Raw genomic sequence first — 19,259 nt, 5'->3', positions numbered from 1 at the left:
TGTTTTTTTGTTCAGCAGACAATCATTTTCTTCGTAAGCACCTTTTTCTCTCCACTCTGTCACTGCCTGTGTGGGTACTGGTTATAAATGTGGAAAAAGAATAGTTATGACTGTAACAGATTTTTATTTTTATTTCAAAATTTTATATGAATTATGTATATCTTAATGATTGGTCATTTTCCCAGTTTGTAATATATGTGTAGAAATTGCCTGTATATGATAATTGCTTTCTCTCCTCTCCCTTTCCCTTTCTTTCTCTCTTCTCCCTCCTTCTCCCCCCTCCCCGCTCACCTCTTTGCTTTTGGGGGTTCCTCTCCCATTCGGTGTTTCAGGCGTGCTCTTCGGGCTGGGGTAGGAAGAGGGACCCTGTCAACAGCAAAAGCGGAGAGTGAGACTGTAGTATTCTTAAGCAAAAGCTATTCAAGTATTTCCTAGCTGCTTTGGCGATATCTCTCACTCCCTGTAGAGCGCTTTTACTGTTATCTTAACTGCGTGTTTATCTATATGTAAAAACTTTCTAAAGCAAATACAGTATTCTCCATTTTCTTATTACTCCTGGAGACTGGTGTTTTTGTCTGCCCCTGTGCCGAATCCCCGGGGTGCTGCACCCCCGAGGTGCTGTGGCCGGGCCTGCCTTCCACTCCAGATATGCCGCCAGAGCTGGGGCAGAATTTTAAAGCGGGGTCTGAGCATTTCTCCCAGAGAAGGGAGGGAAGAAAATGGGCCCTTCAGAAAAGACCCGAAGCCAAATCCTGAGCAGAAAAGGCAGCGAGGGCATTGGGGGAGGAGGCTATGGAGGGTTTCTTCAGGCCCTGTTCCCCAGGAATTGTAGCCTGCCTCGGCCCATGTGGGTCACTGGGGGAGTGTTTGGCAGCTTTTGGTTGTTGCCTTTTTTTTTTTCTTTTTTTAAGGAGAAACACACAAGGTCACCAAATCTAAGCATCCACCCAGAGCGGGGTGGGGTGCAACTGTAGGCTGGGTGGGGAGGGTAGAGAGAGCAAGGCAAAAGTGGTTTGAGGAGTTCAGGGTCTAGAGTCTGGATTGATCCCCTTCTCACTGCCCGGTGTGTGCATCTGTGTGACTGGACAACTTGCCTTATGGCACTCCATCCATCTCCCTGAAATCTCGTTCCATCCTTTGGGATTTACTGGAGTCCCTTCAACCCCAAGACATTTCAGAGTCGATTTACGCTTTAAAATGAAACCCAAAAAGTCACCTCCTTTTGCTAACCTGGCCCCCTGGCCCCAGGCCTCCCTGCCCAGGGTAGGGTCCTCCCGGTTCCCAGTGATGGTGTGACTGGTGGCGCCTCCACTCTGGGCTGTGCCAGGCCGGCCAGGGCCCGAGGAGGAGCCAAAGAGGCAATTTCAGAAAACTTGCCTTCACTTGAAAGTCCAATTTCCAAAGCGAAGGGGATTAGGGAGAACCATACCGTGCCTGGAATTTTGCGCCTGTTTCTAAACGTTGACTTCTGGTTTCCTTTTGTCCCCATCACTGGCAGCACCGTGGGGTGTATGCAGACCGGGCTGGACAGAGCGGTGGCCAGATCCACAGGTGCCTTGGGCGTGCAAGTAGGGCCTTGTGTGCCCAAAGGCCCTTGTTTTCCTGAAGCAGAAGGTTTCTGCCGCCTTCTTTTTCAGAACCAGGGCATTCAGACAACCTCCAGAGCTTCCAAGTCCTGTCAGAATCTCTGCGCGTGTTTACTGCCCTGGGAAACGGTCCTCTTGGTGCCAGGGTCCAGGCAATATTGACCTGGGTGCGAGGCATTTGGAGAAGGGGCTCCCTGAGTTCTACCCAACATGAGCCTCTGTTTTTTAAATGGCTTGTCACTTACTGACCCATATTTTGGGCCTGGAAACCCAGAGAAGTGGCTGCCTCAGACAGTGTGGAGCATCTGGATGGACCCCACCCAACTGCCTAACCAGAATTTGGGGGTGGAAGGAAAGGCGTGTCAGGCTGAGGAGTGACTCCTGGAGGGGCCTTGACGGCTGACACTAGGGAGCAGATGCCTTTTTGTCTGGGGGCAGGGGTCAAACTCGTGGAATTAAAATCCCTCCCGCAGCGTATCCTACAGGGAAAGCAAGTTTGGGGCATCCAGTGCCCATGCCTCCTCCGCTGCAGAAAGGAGGCTGTCAGACCCCCAGCAGCCTTCCTTCTGGAGGCTAGGCACTGCTGGGTGTCACCCACCTGCTGTTGGTCTGCCTCGCTGTCTGTCATCGACCACTCTCTCTCTCTCATTGCCTATGTTTCTACCCAGGTCTGTGCACATACAAACACTCTACTCTGCCCTTTCTGACCTTGCCTAGAGATTCCCCACGGAAGAGGCCCGAGTGCTCGTTGTGAGAGGGGTCGATGTGTGCCACTCTGAATGCTGGGCTTCCACCATGCAGTCCAGGTCTGCATATGAAGTGGTGTGTGTGTGTGTGTGTGTGTGTGTGTGTATGTGTGTGTGTGTGTGAGAGAGAGAGAGAGAGAGACGATTGATATAAATGTGTGTACAGTGCATCAGTGTGTGTTCAGTATGTGTTTTCATGTATATAGCCTGTAGTGTAAGTGTCTGTGTGTGGGTTGGGCAGTTTAAATATACCTAATTCTGCAAGCAGTGGCTTTAGTACACCTATGGGATGCTGTGCATGCCGGGTCTTTCCGTGCAATGGACATGTGTCTTGTGGGATTCTGGTGTGGGCCTGTGTGGGTTCTCTTGTTCTAGTCAACTAGCAGATATAACCACCGGGCCATCACCCTTAATGGAACTTCCTGTCCCTTCCAGGCATGGGTATTCTTTGACTGGAGGGTGGAAGGAAGTTGGGCTCTATGGCCTTCCCAGTCCACCCTTTGCCCTGATACACTGTGGCTGTGACATTGAATCTGGCCCCTGCCCCTTTAAACAGTGAGGGGGAAGAGGCCCCTTTCTCTCCAGACCTCATTTTACCAGCTGCATGCCCATTCTTCTTTCTGGGTCCCTCAAAGCCACAGTCAACATCCTAGCGGCTGTGGGGCAGAACTCCAGGGCAAGGCTTGGCTGAAGCTCTGGGGACCGAAAAGCCATCCCAGGCACTGTGCGTAGCTCATGCAGCCTGGGAATGTTGCAGGTCGTGCCTTCTGTGGTGGGTGGGGGTGCCATGTGGTGTGCTCTCCAGGGGGCCTCATCACCTCCTCAGGCTGGGCAAGCAGGCCTCAGCTTTAACCTTCCATCCCCTCTGTTTGGCCCGTGACAGTCTGTGGGCCAGCTCCGCTCCTGCTGCTATGCCAGGGCATTGGCACACACTGCCCTGGTGCCCAGTGCTTCTGCCTGGGGCTGCAGCCAGCGCCTCAGCCAGCACCTTCTGTCTCCGAGCTTCCCTTGTGTACGTAGGCCTCTTCCTACCTGGGCAGCCTACTCTAGTGTGTACGGGGCTTGAAGAATAACAGCCAATGTGGGGATATTCTCTTCGTTCCTACCTCTCTCAAAGAAAAACAATATCAACTTGGGGTTGCACCAGAAACATGAACTGGCAGAATGGGATGTGAAACTGGGAAAATCTGTATCAAAGTCATGGACTCCTCGAAGCCGCCTGCCTGAGGGAAGATAGCCCAATCTATCCCTTCTGGCCTGTTCCCCTCTTCCTCCCCCTACCCGGGCGGTGGTCCTGAGCCCCAACACGGCCCCCTTTCTTGCTCTCCTTGGATCCTGTGGAATTGACTGCCCGCCAGCACAGCTGATTGTCCCCATCAAGATGTATAGCTGATTAAAATGAAATGACCTGGAAGCTGCCACAGCGCGGCGTTGGGATGCTGATCAGTAGTGAGACTGGAGGCACAAGAGCCTGACCATCCGGCTGGCATTGGGGTTGGAGGTGGTGGCCGGCCTTTGGACGTGGGGACGGCTCCAGTGAGGCGCTGGGAGGGCCACACCCAGGCCTAGGCAGGCCGAGTGACGGGTGGAAAACCCTAGCGTGGGCTGTGTGGGAGGAGTGCTCCCGTAGCTTCTTATGAAAGGAGACCCGGCCAGCCCAGCGCATTCTGGACCCAGCCCATTGCTCAGGTCGCTGGAGCCAGTCCGGCCAGGCCCGCCCGTGGTTACTGGGCCTCCCCCAGCATTGGAGGTCTGCCTCTGCTTGCTCTCCCTGTCTTCCTCTGCCTCTGTGGCTTTCTTGGTCCCCTGCCTAAGTCACCTGGAGCACTAGCTGCTGCCTCAGGGACTTTTCTGGCCCTTCCCCTATCCCCCTCCCCCAAGGGCTGGGGCTATGTCCAGCCCACCTGATGGAAGCCCCTAACTGCTCGTGCTCAGGCCCGCTCATCCCCACACCCCTTCTGGCCCCAGCTGAGTTGAGCCTCCTCTGCCCTGTACCAGGGCCCCAGGGCCCTCCAGTTCAAGGGAGGGCAGAAGGGAGCCAGGGAGGAGGGGAGCGGTGCTAGCCGGCTCTGATTTCTCCGGTCAGCTGAGCACAACTTTCCATTCGAGTGTATTCATGCAGCGGCTGATTGAGCTCCGCTGTGGCAGGCACAGCCGGCTGACAGAGGCTACACGCGCGCACACACTCACTCACTTATCTATACAAATACCGCCCCCAGCCCACAGGTGGTGCACACGCCTCACCCCATCATAAACCTCCATAGCCCTTTCCCCTACTGCCCACCTGTCCCAGAGCAGCTTGCTAACACCCATGGATGCTCTTCCCTGCACCACACAGGCCTGCCTTTCCGATTTCCTCCTTATAGATTCTACATTGGTCCTTAGACACAGACATGAGAACCCTCCATCCTGTCTCCCCTGCAGGCACACTCTCCAGGGTGCACACACTCCAAACCGTATAGACACACACATAAACATGCAAAGTTGCAGCCTCCTACAGAGCTATCCAGAGCTACCCATGCTGTGCAGGAAATATGGGCCCCATAGAACAGCATTAGCACCACAAAACATACGGTGCACAGCCTGTTACATACAGTACAGTGGGCCGGATCTCACCAAAAGTTCACGTACAAGAAAGTGTCCGGATGGTGTTGCTCAGTGGTTAAGCACTGACCCATGAACCAAGAGGTCACTGGTTGGATTCACGGTTGGGGCACATGCCTGGGTTGTGGGCTCAATCCCCAGTGGGGGGCATACAGGAGGCAGCCCATCGATATTTCTATCTCTTTATCCTACCTTCCTCTCTCTCTAAAATAAAAAAAATATTTTTTTTTTAAAAAAAGAAAGGGAGCAGATGAGCAATAAACATACAGAAGCAGCCCCCCCACACACACACACACATCCACCAGAACAAACACAGAGGATACATACGCAGAGGAAACCTCCACATAACATACAAATGAACCACAAAACACATAGTAGATATGCCTCCCAGAGGCACTTTAACCCCCAACCACACAGCCTGACTCTAGGCATTGAGAGGCCACCCATTTGCGCTACCTCCCCACTCCCAGCACCGCCCCCCCCCCCCCCCACACACACACTCCAGCCTAGGGCCCCAGAGAAGGTAGGCAGCAAACTAGACAAGCACTTCAGGAAACATGCCTAATGGGAGTGCTCAGGTGAACAGGGGTCCCCATTTCTTATGCGGGGAGAATAAAAGGGGGGGGGAGTTACAGACAGGGGGGAAAGGCCAATGGAGAAGGAAGAGAGAGAAAGGAGAGGGAAGCTGAGACAGAAAGTGGGAGGGACAGGGACAGGAAGGACAGGAGGAGAGAAGGTAGGGAGCAGCTACTTCCGGCCCAGGCAGGAGGAGGGCCAGGCCTGGTTGGGGAGCCGGAGCCCTTGTGAGCACAGGAACCATTCAATGTCCAAGAAAGTGCCGAGGGGAGCTGACTCGTGACCGTTGGGCCTGGGACCGGGAGTGAGTGCTGCCAGTGTGCCAGGCAGCCTGGTGCCCCCAAAGGCCCCCTCCCCTGTGGGCTGGGAGTGCAGGCGGCATCCTCTGCCCAGAGAGGCCCAGCCATGAAACCGCCCTCCCTCACAGCACATGCCACGCCTCTCCGCCTCAGCGGCAGCCTCTCCCCTCACATGGATTCGTTCAGAGGCCCCCACAGGTGATTTCACACACACACTCCACACACACATGCACCCCACATTCCCCCACCACACACAAACACCCCCCCACCCCACACCACACACCCAAACACTCCACACACCACACACACACACACCACACACACTCCCGTACCCCCCACACACAAACACCTTACAACCACACACACACCCCACACCCCCCACACACAAACACCCCACACACCACACACACACACACCTACACACACACACCCCACATTCCCGCACCACACCCCACACCCCACACCCAAACACTCCACACACCACACACACCACACACACACCACACACACACACACCCCACACACTCCCGTAGCCCCCCACACACAAACACCTTACACACCACACACACCCCACACCCCCCACACACAAACACCCCACACACCACACACCCCCACACACACCTACACACACACACCCCACACACAAACACCCCCCCACACCCCACACCCCACACCACACACACAAACACCCCACACACCACACACACACACACCACACACTCCCGTACCCCCCCCCACACAAACACCTTACAACCACACACACACCCCACACCCCCCACACACAAACATCCCACACACCACACACACACACCCCCCACACACACCTCCACACACCACACACACACCCCACACCCCCACACACCACACACACACCACACACACCACACACACCACACACACACACAAACACCCCACACACACAAACACCCCCTCCACACCCCACACACCCTGCACAGAACAGAACACAAACACCTTACACACCACACACACACCCCCCACCCCCCCCCACAAACATCCCACACACCACACACACACACACCCCACACACCCACACACCACACACACACACACACCCCACACCCCCACACACCACACCCCACACCCCACACCCCCACACACCACACACAAACACCCCACACACCACACACACACACACACACACACCACGGCCTCCGCCAGGAGGCACTGGCTCCCCACCCCTCCTGCACAGAACAGAGCACATCTCCACTCCCAACAGGAACACCCCACTCTTTACAAACATGACTCTCAGCAATTCATGCACACAGTCTTTTCCGAAGAGGAATGGGCCTTCACCTGCAGAAGTTTAACCCCTCAGACACCAAGGACTTCACAGAAGGTGCTGGCAAGACAGGAAACCACACGGGAAGTCACACACACATGCATACACATGCATACACCTCCCCAGGCTGCTCATGGTGGGGCCAAGGGGCAGAGCCTCTCCGTGGGAGGATGGCGATGGCTGCGGGCTGGAGCGCCTCAGTCCAGAGCAGCACAGGCTGTCCGCCTCCGCTTCTAGAAGGTGGCACTGGAGGCGAGAGATGAGTGCTCGGACCCCTGGAGGTGAAGTGTGGTGAGTGTGTGCGGTGGTCCAGGAACCCGAGGTTGAGAGGCCCATGGAAGGCCCAGAGGTGGGGGCCCGGCTGTGTGTGGGGGGTAGTCGCCTGGGCGGGTCTGGGACTGCGCTGCTCGGCTTTGTGGTGCGCACTCCCCACTGTTCCCCCTCCGCCTGCCTTCGGGCTTCCCAGACGCTCCTGGCGCCGGGCCTTTGTTCCGGCTTTCTGGCCCAGACTCCGTCTTTCTTCCCTCAGGCCGCTGGGAGGCGCTGTGGCCGAACCCCCGCCGCTCCGGGCAGGTCGCCCCGCTACTCCAGGCGCTTTCCCCGCGGGTCCCCGCGGTGCTGGGCTGCCCCAGGCCACAGCCGCGCCTGTGCCTGGGGGCAGCCTGGAGCCCTCCCAGGCCGGCGAGGGCTTCCGTTTGTTGGCTTGTGAGATGACTATTTACCATCATAACTAATTTGCCACCATTATTAAACAGAAATCCTTAGCAGGGCTCCCTAATGAGGGAGCGCGCTGCTAATTACGGGCGTGCGCGCCTCTGGCTCTGCAGCCCCAGCGGGCGCCGCCGCCTCCTGTCTGCCTGCCCCCATCTGGCCCCAGACCCACCGGCTGGGCCTGCCGGCCCGACTGGGAGGAAGGACCGACAGACACCTGTACATAGTCATCCAGGACCCGGCCGCCACTGCCTTTTCCTGACGCCTCTGAGCCGGCAGCGGGTCTGAATACATGGGAAGAGACTGAAGCTCAGAGAGGGCCATGACTTGGCCGCTGTCACCCAGCCAGCCTCTACCTCCCCCTCCCCCTCCCCCTCCCCACACCTGTGTAGATGGTGCCCCCTTCAGTCTTTCTCGCCCCTGCGATCGGGGTACCGAGTAAATGCCCTTAGGCCCTTCCTTGGACGCTGAAGGCGAGGCAAATTCGAGGAATGGGAGCAGGGAAGGGCGGAGAGCAGTCAGCCCAGGCTGAGCCACCTTCTCTCACACACCAGCCCTCGGACCTTGCAGGGGTGTAGTCCTGACCAAACGCGCCTACTACAGGGACCGGACGTAAGAGAAGCGCGGGGCAAGGGGCGACCTGCTGGTTGGCATCCCATGAAGCCCAGGGGATGAGCTGGGATTTCCGCGGGCTCTTCCCCCAGGCTGGACTGGGCTCTGCCTGAACCACCGCTTCCCAGAGCCGGGGGACTCCGTGGCGTGCATTTGAGAGTGAAGTGTGTGCATACACGTGAACCCTGTTGGGTAGCTGGAGTGACCGAGGAGACAAGCGCACTAGGTGAATGGGAGTGTGGGCCGTATGAAGAGTCCCTGAGGGTTAGAGGTGGAGCAGGAGACCCGGGACACACGCACCTCTGCGCGCCTGGGGAGTCTTGTCCCGCAGGACAGGCCCTGAGCAACTTGGGTGCGTGACGCCTCCTGCCCACGGGTCCTGCAGGGAACCAGACAGCCCGGCGTGTGAACCTGCCCTTCGAGCCATCAGGACGGTAAGGAAGGCTCGCTCAGAGCCACCTGGCAGCTTAGAGATCTTGTTATTGGACTAACGAGGGTTTAGAGACCCAGAGAGATGGAGTGAGCGTCGGGGAAGTCAGCCTTCAGTTTCTTGGAGATCCTGTCATTGCACCTCGCGGCCTCTGACGTCTGTTCCCCACGAACCTAGAACGTAAGCGTGACCCGGGCGAGTCTGTGCGAGTGGGTGTCTGCGTGCGTGGCCTTTGCGTGGCTCCGCGTCCGCACGTGCCTCCTGAGTGTGGGTGGGGGTGGGCGAGGAAGGGTGGGGGGTTGACAGATATCAGGGAGCAGCTTCCAGACTCGCTGGCACGTCCTGGCCTGAGCTGAGCGGCTGCAGAAGGACTGGGAGGAAGGAGGAAGGCAGACCACCGCTCTGTGCCCGCAGAAGAGTCCAGGACGTGACCCCGTCAGCAGCGGAGCGAGAAGGATGCATTTTCCCGGGGGTGGGAGGTGGGGGTGGGGGGTGGGAGGAGGACAGAGGAGGGCAGTGGGTCAGGGCATCCGGATTCCATGGGCCCCTCGAGAAGTTTCCAGATATCGGTTTAGGACACCCGAGGAAGAGTCCTTTTCCGCCTCCATGGACCCCGGGAGCCATGTCAGGGCTCTCTGTCCTGGACCCCGCGGGAAAGCGGCGGACCCCCTCCTGCTCTGGCCGTTCGCGCCCCAGCAAGTAGACGTGGTCCTTGGAGGGAGGCCGCGCGCTCGGGGCCATTGGCAGGTTTTTGCTGCCACCTCGCGGCGGCGGTGCGCAGCGCCCCAGCCCTCTGCGCCGCCGGCTCTGGCTGGGTGGGTGGGTTGGAAAGGGCCTCCCTTTGAGGCCCTTGAGCCCTTTCCATTTCCGTTTCGTTTTTTCCAGCACCTCTCCCCAGGATAGCCGCCTTCTACTCTTAAAGGAGAATGCGATGGACCAAACCCCGTCTTATACCAAAGTCCACAGTTTTGCTTCTGTAGTACTTTCCACCTTAGCCTGTGGGATTTGAGGTCACTTTTCTAGCTCTTCCCTCTCCCTTTACTGTTTGATCCGTAGCTGCCTGCCTGGACTTGCAATACTTGTCTCACACTAAGGCATCCTTCCTGTTGGACTATTTTTAAAAATATATATTTTATTGATTTTTTACAGAGAGGAAGGGAGAGGGATAGAGAGTTAGAAACATCGATGAGAGAGAAACATCGACCAGCTGCTTCCTGCACACTCCCTACTGGGAATGTGTCAGCAATCAAGGTACATGCCCTTGACTGGAATTGAACCCGGGATCCTTCAGTCCACAGGCCGATGCTCTATCCACTGAGCCAAACCGGTTAGAGCCTTCCTGCTGCACTGTTAACCTCCTCTCCCACAGGTGCCCTGCATCTCGTACGGATGGAGCGCGGGGCTCTGCTTCCATGATGGTTGTCTGGAGGGAATCCCTCCCCTCTCACCCCCTCCACAGCTGCTTGCTGAGCGCCAGGTCCTGTGTTATGCCTCCAGCACAGCGAATGGCAACACACCTTGCCCCACAATCTTAGGATCCTAGTTTAGTGGAAACTGAGAAATCCAACACAAAGTTGTCATTTAAGTGGCCCTATTGAAGTATGAACAAAGAGGGCGGGAAGAGGCCATTTGAAGCAGATCTTGACCCATAAGTCTATTCATGCTTCTCTCTTATGCAGCATAAATACTGATCCTCAATCTCTTCTCTACAAATCCAATTCAGAAAGCGGTGCTTTTGCTTATTTTTTTTATATGTTTGCTGCCAAAACGATTTGGCAATAAAACCTGACCTACACTGATGCGAAACTATCTATAGTCTTTATTTCTCCCACTTGGCATGGATAGCAGATGTTTCACTGCGGAAATATTCATGTGTTTGGTTACAGGTACTGCTCCGGACCTTCCACGGTGGTATGGTATAATATGTAACACATGGACCATTCTATGTACCTTCTTGAAATCTCCAAAATTCTGGATTTCCAAACACATCCTATCCCAGAGGTTTTTGGAAAAGGACTGTGGTCTATTGCACGGAGTCTAGGGATAAAGAGGTTCCTGGTGGGACAGGAAGTTGGGACAGTTGGAATTTAAATAATTTAAGAAGATAAACCACAAAGCGTAAGATCCATAGAAAAGGTAGGTCAAGTTGGCTGTGGGATAGGGTCCTAGAGCCAGCCCAACGAGGCTAGCAGCATCGTGGAGGGCCCCAGGGACTAGAGTGTTGATTTCCACACAGGCTGGAGAAGGCAGATAAATCCTGGCTCCTGACACTAGAGGCAAGAGAAGGAGCCATAGGGTCCTGTGGGAAAAGGTATCTTTCTGGATGTCTTTCTGCCATCTGGTTGGAAGACTGGACGGGGCCCAGGCCCCTGACTCCAAACTCCCGCTCTCTTCCCAGAGATATCCAAGCCCAGTGTAGCTCTCTACTGAACATGTTAGGGGGAGTGGCCTGGCTGGCTTCCTTCCGGGTCAAGCTTGGTCCACAGTTAACTAACTGGCATGTCACAATGTTCCCAGCAATCTCCAAGGAGGGAGGAGACCTGGGTTTCCTGGGCCATCTGTGCCTATCTCCAATAGCAAGACCAGTCAGCATGGAGGGGAATGGCTATGTGCAGACCTGGCGAGCTGTCCAGCCCTGTGGTCTTATAGGTGAGTCTCCAAACAGGCCTCAGACCTCCTGAGCCCAGGTTCTATCTTGCCTGCTCCTCTGTGGCTGGGAGCCGGAGGCTCTGGAGAAGATGGGCTTGAGACATGGTGGCGCCTTAGCTGGGGGCCCCCTGGAAGCTCAGTGCTGGTGAAGCAGAGTGGGCTGCACAGGGAGATGCGGATGAGGCCTAGGATATGCAAGGTTGGATCTTCTCATTGTTAGTCCATGGACATTAGGTCTGAAGCTGACCTACTGCCTCAATCAAGGCCCTGTAGGGCTGGCCCTAGTGCGCCTTGGCCAATGGACACTACCTCCCCAACAACACCGCCAGAAATAGAAAATGTCCCTCCTCATTCTAGAACTCTTACTCTTACGAATGGGGAGGGGTTAGCAGGGTGGAAGTAGAGGGGGGCATACTCAAGGCCTGAAAAGCTTGTGTATAGTTGTGGCAAAACACACATAACACAAAATTCACTATCTACACCACTTTACAGCTCACAGTGCATAGGCATTTAGCACATTCTCAATGCTGTGAAGCTATCACCACTATCTAGTTCCAGAACATTGTCCTCATCCCAAAAGGAATCCCTGAACTTATTAAGCAATCACTCCCCATGGTCCCCTTGCTCTTTCCCGCAGCCCCTGGCAACCACCAACCTACTTTGTGTCTCTGGGTGTATCTAGTCTGGAGATTTCATATAAATGGAATCATACTGTACATGGCCTTTTGTGACTGGCTTCTTAGCCTAATGTTTTCAAGGTTCATCCGTTTGTAGCATGTGTCAGTACTTCATTCCTTTTTATGGCTGAAAAATAATATCCCATTCCATGGCTATGCCATATGATGAAAGGGGAGGATGGAGGAAAAGGGGGAGACCCTCTGGCCCCCACGCACAGGCCACCCCAGCCTGCCAATGACTATAGTTTAGCTATAAAAGGAAAAGTCATCCGGGCTGTGTATACTGGGCTGTTGTAGTTTTGGGGGGCCTACTCACCAATGCCCTGAAAACCCTGTTATTTCCCAATTCATTCGTTTAGAACCATTCTAACCTGACCCTGGATGCAAAGAAGAAATGGGCTCTAAGACACTTAGGACAGGAGGCAGGTCATGTGGGGGCGTTTGGAGTCAGGGTGAGGGTGACAGCAAAGCTGCACTTGAAGATCAGGAAGGCTCCCGGGCAGCTGGGATGAGAGCTGGGGGTCCTCCTGCCTCCCTGTGGTGTCCCCACCCCGGCTCTCTGTGCTGCTCCCTCTCCTTTTTACTGCACAGTCAAGGGGAAGATGCAAACTTCCCCTCCAGTGGAAAGGGGGAGCTTGGGTTAAGAAGCTTCAAAGTAGAAAAAACAAAGTTCCCTTTCAAGGAAGTGAGTAATTCTGTAGAGATTCGATGTGTGACTTAGCTGCTAAGGTGACTCCTCCTCCAGTGGCTCTCTCTCTCTCTCTCTCTCTCTCTCTAATTGAGCAAGAGGGAGAGCGAGAACGAGGAAGGGAGAGGGAGAAACATTGATGTGAGAGTGAAACAGTGATCAGCTGCCTCCCACAGGCCGCCCACTGGAGATGGAGCCTGCAACCCTTCAGTGCCCGGGATAATACCCAACCAACTGCTCCCCAACCAACTGAGCCGCACAGGCCAGGGCGAGGCTCTCATTCTTACTGGCTGTGCTCTCCAAGAGCTGCTCTCTCCCCATGAGCCAGACTTCATGCTTCCCACATCCAGCTGGACTCCACCTTCCCGGTCAGTTGGGCACAGTCAGGTGCCCACTGGTCTCACCCCCGGATGCCTGGGAGGAAAGCCCATCTCTACCTAAAGCCACAGGTGAGTGCCTCAAGCCTTAAACCTTTACACCGGGCCAGGCCCCGAAGGGAGGAAGGAAAGGAGTCTGGATTGGCTGCATCCCAGGCAACAGGCAGTATCCTGGGATCTTTCACCATCTATTTCCTTTGGTCCTCCAGCATGCCGGGGGATTAGCATTTTTATCCCCATTTTACAGCTGAGAAAATTGAGAGGATGAGAGAATTGTGGGAGGCTTGCTGGTCTTCTGTCACCCCAAAGTCACCCCGCAGGAGGGTAAGGAGTTCCCTCACAAGCCTTCCTCTCTTCCTTCTTCCAGGCCCGAGCAAGGGGGGTGGGGAGTGATGTCCCCTGTTAAGGATGTGGTTGGGGGCCCTGAACTCCAGGGGCAGAGGCTGGGGGATGGGTACACGCCAGGAAGTCCTGATTTGAGGGTACCCTGCTGAGCGCCTTTCTTGGGGCTCCATCAGAGGCGAACAGTCAGGATGATGAAACACCCCCTGTCCCTCCACGTTAGGCGGCTCCCTCCCCCACAGGCTCCGGGACCAGGTGTTCAGCAGTTCCTTCTGTGCAGAGCTCCCCCTGCCCCTCCCTGAGAACGGCCACTGTGCTGTTTTCAATGTTTATTTGAATTATTATAATGCTCAGGACTTGGAGTGGTGGGAGCCTGGAGCTGCCTCCCCAGGAACAGCTGAGTCACAGGGAGGAGAGCCGGGAGACGGTGGTGATGGGCACCTGGGCTGGGAAGGTGACTAGGGCTCCCTGAGTCACCCTGGCCTGTCTGGAAACGGAGGCAACAGGAACTCTGCAGGTGACTCAGAGGTGAGCTGGGCTGGTTTTCAAACAGCTGGAGCAGGGGACTCACTCAGGCTGTAGGGGCAGTTGCAGTGCAGTGCAGAGAGTGCTGGGCAAACACAGGGTCCTCACTGAGGCACCCTGGCCACTCGAGAGCCGTGGCCACCTTCTGCCTGGCCTTGCAGGGATCTGGGCGCATGCTCAGCTCCCACGACACTGCGGCCAGGACTGTATTGAAGTCCTTTGTGTTGCCCACAGCACCTACCACAAGCCCCGCATGTACCTGTGGTATCCACGAGTGAGTGAGTGATAAACACCAACTCAAGGCCACGGACAAAGAGCCAGGCTTTACAGTCCACCACGGAACCTGCCTACAGAAACCAGCAGGCATAGGGGAGACTTACTGAACCCAGAGCCACAGAGGTCCCGGGAAAGGACTGGGATTGCCCGCATGGTGCGATGGCCTGGAGCCAGCAGGAGGTTCTCCGGGGTCAGATGTCAGGGAAGCACCCAGGGAGCTAGCAAGGAGGAAGTGCTGACCGGCTGGGGCAAGAGAAGGAGGGCTGGGCACCCCAAAGGGCGGCGGCTGAGCGAGGCTGTGTGAGGGAGGGTGGCAGGGTGTGGGAAGGAGAGCGGTCTTGGAGGTGATGTCACACTGACATACTTGAAGCTGACACTTAGAACATCCTTGCTTGGGCCAGCTGGGACACCAGTAGTCAAAGCTCTTCCCTGCTTCTAAAGCCACCCATCATGTTTTGGCAAATTTTAGAACAACCCTCCTGTGCCAGCTTCTTTTTATTTTTTTAATATGTTTTATTGATTTTTTACAGAGAGGAAGGAAGAGAGATAGAGAGTTAGAAACATCGATGAGAGAGAAACATCAATCAGCTGCCTCCTGCATACCCCCTACTGGGGATGTGCCCGCAACCCAGGTACATGCCCTTGACCGGAATCGAACCTGGGACCTTGCAGTCCACAGGCTGACGCTCCATCCACTGAGCCAAACCGGTTTCGGCCCAGCTTCTTTATTGAAGTGTACTACAAGGAGAGGAAAAAACATACATGCTCAAAGTGCATTCCATTTGCTCCATGTGGCTGCGTGGGCGGAGCTGGCTTTGCATGGCCATTTCCGGTTAGTGAGCGTGCCCCGGAATACCAGGTGAGGTCATGGGTTTCTGAGGAAACACAGGAGAAGGAGCTCGCTGTGTTTGGTGTGTGTTAGGACAAAACCACTATGTCCCCACCCACTTAACAAACCCTTTCCCATCACATGGACCTAGAACTGGAACCGGTCGTTTTTGCAGTTCAGTATCTCTCTGTGCAAAGTCCCCCGGCCTGTGCCACAAGTACAGATCACCACCCTCATATGTTTCACTTGCTTTTAGGAGAAGGGTAAGCATATTCCTCCCCAGGTGGTTTCTGTGCACAGGGTCTCCGGGTTTGCAGTTCCTCAAGGAGGTGACACTGGGTTTGGGGCTCTTGTGGGAACATCCTTTTCAGCGAGATGCTGATCTACAGAGCTCACAATGTTAGAATGCGAGGCCTGGCCCCGAATCTCAGTGCTTCCTTCTTTTTTTTTTTTTTGTTTTTTAAATATATTTTATTGATTTTTTACAGAGAGGAAGGGAGAGGGATAGAGAGTTAGAAACATTGATGAGAGAGAAACATCAACCAGCTGCTTCCTGCACCCCTCCCGCTGGGGATGTGCCTGCAACCAAGGTACATGCCCTTGACCGGAATCAAACCTGGGACCCTTCAGTCTGCCGGCTGACGCTCTATCCTCTGAGCCAAGCCGGTTAGGGCAGTGCTTCCTTCTAATAGCTCTTTCTAAGTGTGCTTTCCTCATCTGTGAAATGGTACAATAGCTTATATCTGGCCAGGGTTGATGAAACATCCATGAGATCATGTACATTTCCAGTGCCTGGAATGCAGTGGGTGCCTATAGGGAAGAAACATGTGTGGTGATGGCAGCTCTAAAATGGGGCCATGGTGGCTGGGACTAGGGCAGAGCAAGGGAGTGGGGAGCTGGGAGGGTCTGTGTCAAGGCCAGGTGCTCCTCCTGCCTGGCCACATGGTAGACACTGGGGCCAGCTGAGCCCCTGATTCTGGGCCAACTCTGCCCTCTTCTCCCCTGTTCCATTTCAGAGTCCTGGCCACTCCCACCCCAACCCCCCAAGCCCCGCCTCTCTGCTCCTCTGTAATATGGAGGACCGCAGCAATGGGCTTTGCACACTCGTGGCGGACACAGCCTGGGTCTCCACTTCCAAGTCCCATCTCATCCCTGCTTCTTAGCAATTTCTCTGGTCGTTTGGCTCCATGTCTTCTAATGCCCAGGGGTGCAGGTGGGTGTGAGGCCACCCCTGGCCACAACACCACTCTTGCTCTTTTGCGCCCAGCACAGCGGTGGCTTTCTCTCCTTCCTGCTGCCTTCATGCATCTCTCTCCAGTTGCAGGGTGGACACTGCCTCATCCCTGCCTCTTCTCCAGCACCCCTTCCCTAGGTGCGTCCCTCTGTCCTGCCGGCTGCGTGCCCCAGGCTTTGGCTATGGGCTCCCCAAGTACAGAGAGCTGGGAAGAAGCCTGCCCACAACTGAGCACCAAAGCAGTGGCAGGGCCAAGGCGGGCACTTCCTGCTGGAGCAAAGAGCGCCTGGTAACCCCGGAGACCAGTGAAGAGCCGCAGCCTCTGGTAAAGTCCCTGTGAAAGCACCAGCCTGGCCATCTCTTCCCCCCACGTCCAGGCAGCTTTTCCCACACTGAGCTGACCACCAGGGGCTTCGAGGCTCTTGTCAAACAGTCACAGCTCTGACTCCTCAGTGAATCAAGACTTCAAGGTACTCCAGGTGGTTCATACGAAAACGCTGACTGCTCTAGGACCCTGCCACTCAAAGTGTGTGTGTGTGTGCGTGTGTGTGTGTGTGTGTGTGTGTGTGTGTGTGTGTGTGTTGGGGGGAGGTCCTGGCAGCATGGGTGCCACCTGGGACTCTTAGGAAATCAAAGTCTTAGGTCCCATGCTGACATTTGGTTAACAAGGCGCCCAGGTGACTTCTATGCACAGGGGCCTCATTGGGTTTGCAGTTCCTCCAGGAGGTGACGCTGTGCAGGAGGGAGACTCAGGCCATGTGACCTTAGTCATGTCACTTCAGCAAGCCGAGCTCTTGCCTTTCTCTTCTGTAAGTTGGTGGCAATAAATTCGCCAGGGGTTGTGATGATCAGATTGGATGCTGAGTTGGAATCACTTCACAAAGTTTAGAGATGGTGACCATTTCTGTTGTCTGGCCCTACCTGATGTTCTTTCACTTTGGCCATCTGGGAATCTGTCCCCCCCCTGCCCCTGCCTGCCCCATCTGTCTTCCTGCAGGTGCTGGCTTTCCCTCCGCTGCAGTGCCCAGGCGGACTGCTCAGATCCTGCAGATAAAGTCCTGGAGGAGGTGGTCAGCAGTGGGTGTGTCGTCACCTTGGCCCACCCACACCCCTTCCCTCCCACCTCCACGTCTGGCCCTGGAAGCCAGGTGCCCCCACCACTCAACGGCAGACGCTTCAGCAGAAGAATCACAGGCCCCCTGCCAGGGCTGGTCCAGAAACAGCCCGGGTGGAAATTGGTCTGCGGGATAGGCAAGCCTTTTGAGGGTGTGTGAGGCTGGAGAGTGGCTGGGCTGGGGCCAGCAGCTGGAACATCCCCGGAGTGAGGAAACCTCGCCTGGAGCAGGAGATAAGTTTGAATAGAAGAACTGTTGTGCCACCAAGCAAGGGATTCCCCAACCAGCTAGACTGACTTGTGGATGGAGAATAAGATGAGGCTACCGCACACCTCCCCAGAGCCCACAGCATTCCTTGGCTCCAGCCAATTTTTTCTCTCTTAAGATTTGTCCAACACAGCTGCCCGGGTGGGTCTCTAGAGCAGCTGGGTCTGCCCAGCCACTCTTTTCAGGATAGCCACGTGTCTTAGATTTTCCTGCCCCATCCCCTTCAGTTTTGTACTTCAGCCTGTCCCCATAAACGTCCTCCTGTGAGTCAGATCACGTGGTCCTTCCTTTTTTTATTTTTGGTCTCAGACAATGGGATTGGTATAGTCATATGAACTCACTGAGTTTTACTTTATGGAAAGCAGAGGTTGAGTATCATTCTCAGACCCTGTTTTCCACCTCACTGCTCTGTCTCCCCAACTGCAAACATTATCCAGTCTGCAACAATCACTTCTCTAAGTTTTCAGTCGGCGGTGTTGAGTTCAATGCCTGGAGTCACACACTATCACCAGCCCAGATTTCCTTCTGGGGGCCGCCCCACAGCCGTCTGAGACACAGCCCTGCTCTCTCCCGCCCCCCGGGTGCTTGGGCGGCGTCACTCCTGAGAACGCAGGCGCCCTGTCCCTGTGATCTGACTGGCCTCTGGGAGAACATTCTTCTGAACAATCCCACAAAGATCTAGAGAGAGTTTTAAAAAATCACGAATCTGAAATCCAGAAGCTTAAAGAATGTAAGAAATGTGACAGGGCAGGGACCTCCGATATCAGATCATCTGCTCTCCACGTGGGCACTGAGATCCACAGAGAACCTCGCCTGGTGGCCTGCGGTTCCAGATCTTGGGAGTGACATTCCCCCCAGGGGTAGGTCTTCTTTTGCCCTCGGTCTGGGGACCTTTGTTAGGGCTGGGGTTTACAGAGGGGTCTCTTAGGACTCGGACACCACTGGCTGAGGCCCAGGGGCCCTGCAGTCCTCTGAGGGGTCCTTTCCCTTGTTAGGGTGCACACTCACTTCTCCCTCAGGGCCTGGCCAGCTTCTCCCAGGGGATTTGCTAGTCCTGACAAATCCTCTATCTTCCTCCTCCTTCTCTCTTCTCCTCCTCCTTCTCCTCCTCCTTCTCCTCCTCCTTCTCCTCCTCCTTCTCCTCCTCCTTCTCCTCCTCCTTCTCCTCCTCCTTCTCCTCCTCCTTCTCCTCCTCCTTCTCCTCCTCCTTCTCCTTCTCCTTCTTTCTTCTTCCTTCTTCCTTCTTTCTTCTTCCTTCTTCCTTCTTTCTTCTTCCTCTCTTTCTTTTCCCAAGTACCCATCCTCTTTCTTTCCCTCCCCCCCCATTTCTCACTCTTCCCTCACCCACCTTCTTGAGAGCCCTGCCCAGTGCCCCTCTCTCTGGGGTGTGAGGACATGGGAAGAGCCCACACCCAT

The 19,259-nt window shown here is 55.3% G+C and overlaps 2 protein-coding genes across 2 annotated transcripts in view; one reads left to right on the top strand and one right to left on the bottom strand.

The window, feature by feature from the left end:
- Window positions 1–355, top strand: part of SIX3 (SIX homeobox 3) — a 2,481-nt gene extending 2,126 nt beyond the window's left edge. Inside the window, exon 2 of the mRNA XM_059660660.1 lies at window positions 333–355. Coding sequence (XP_059516643.1) covers window positions 333–355 — 23 coding nt within the window. The remainder of the gene's footprint in view (window positions 1–332) is intronic.
- SIX2 (SIX homeobox 2) overlaps window positions 1–19,259 on the bottom strand; it is a 49,971-nt gene that overhangs the window by 6,616 nt on the left and 24,096 nt on the right. The gene's annotated exons all lie outside the window — the stretch shown is intronic.

Source organism: Myotis daubentonii, chromosome 12 (assembly GCF_963259705.1).
Source record: "Myotis daubentonii chromosome 12, mMyoDau2.1, whole genome shotgun sequence".
Classification (NCBI taxonomy): Eukaryota; Metazoa; Chordata; class Mammalia; order Chiroptera; family Vespertilionidae; genus Myotis; species Myotis daubentonii.
The sequence above is the reverse complement of the archived record's forward strand: the minus strand, read 5'-3'. Positions and strand labels throughout refer to the sequence as shown.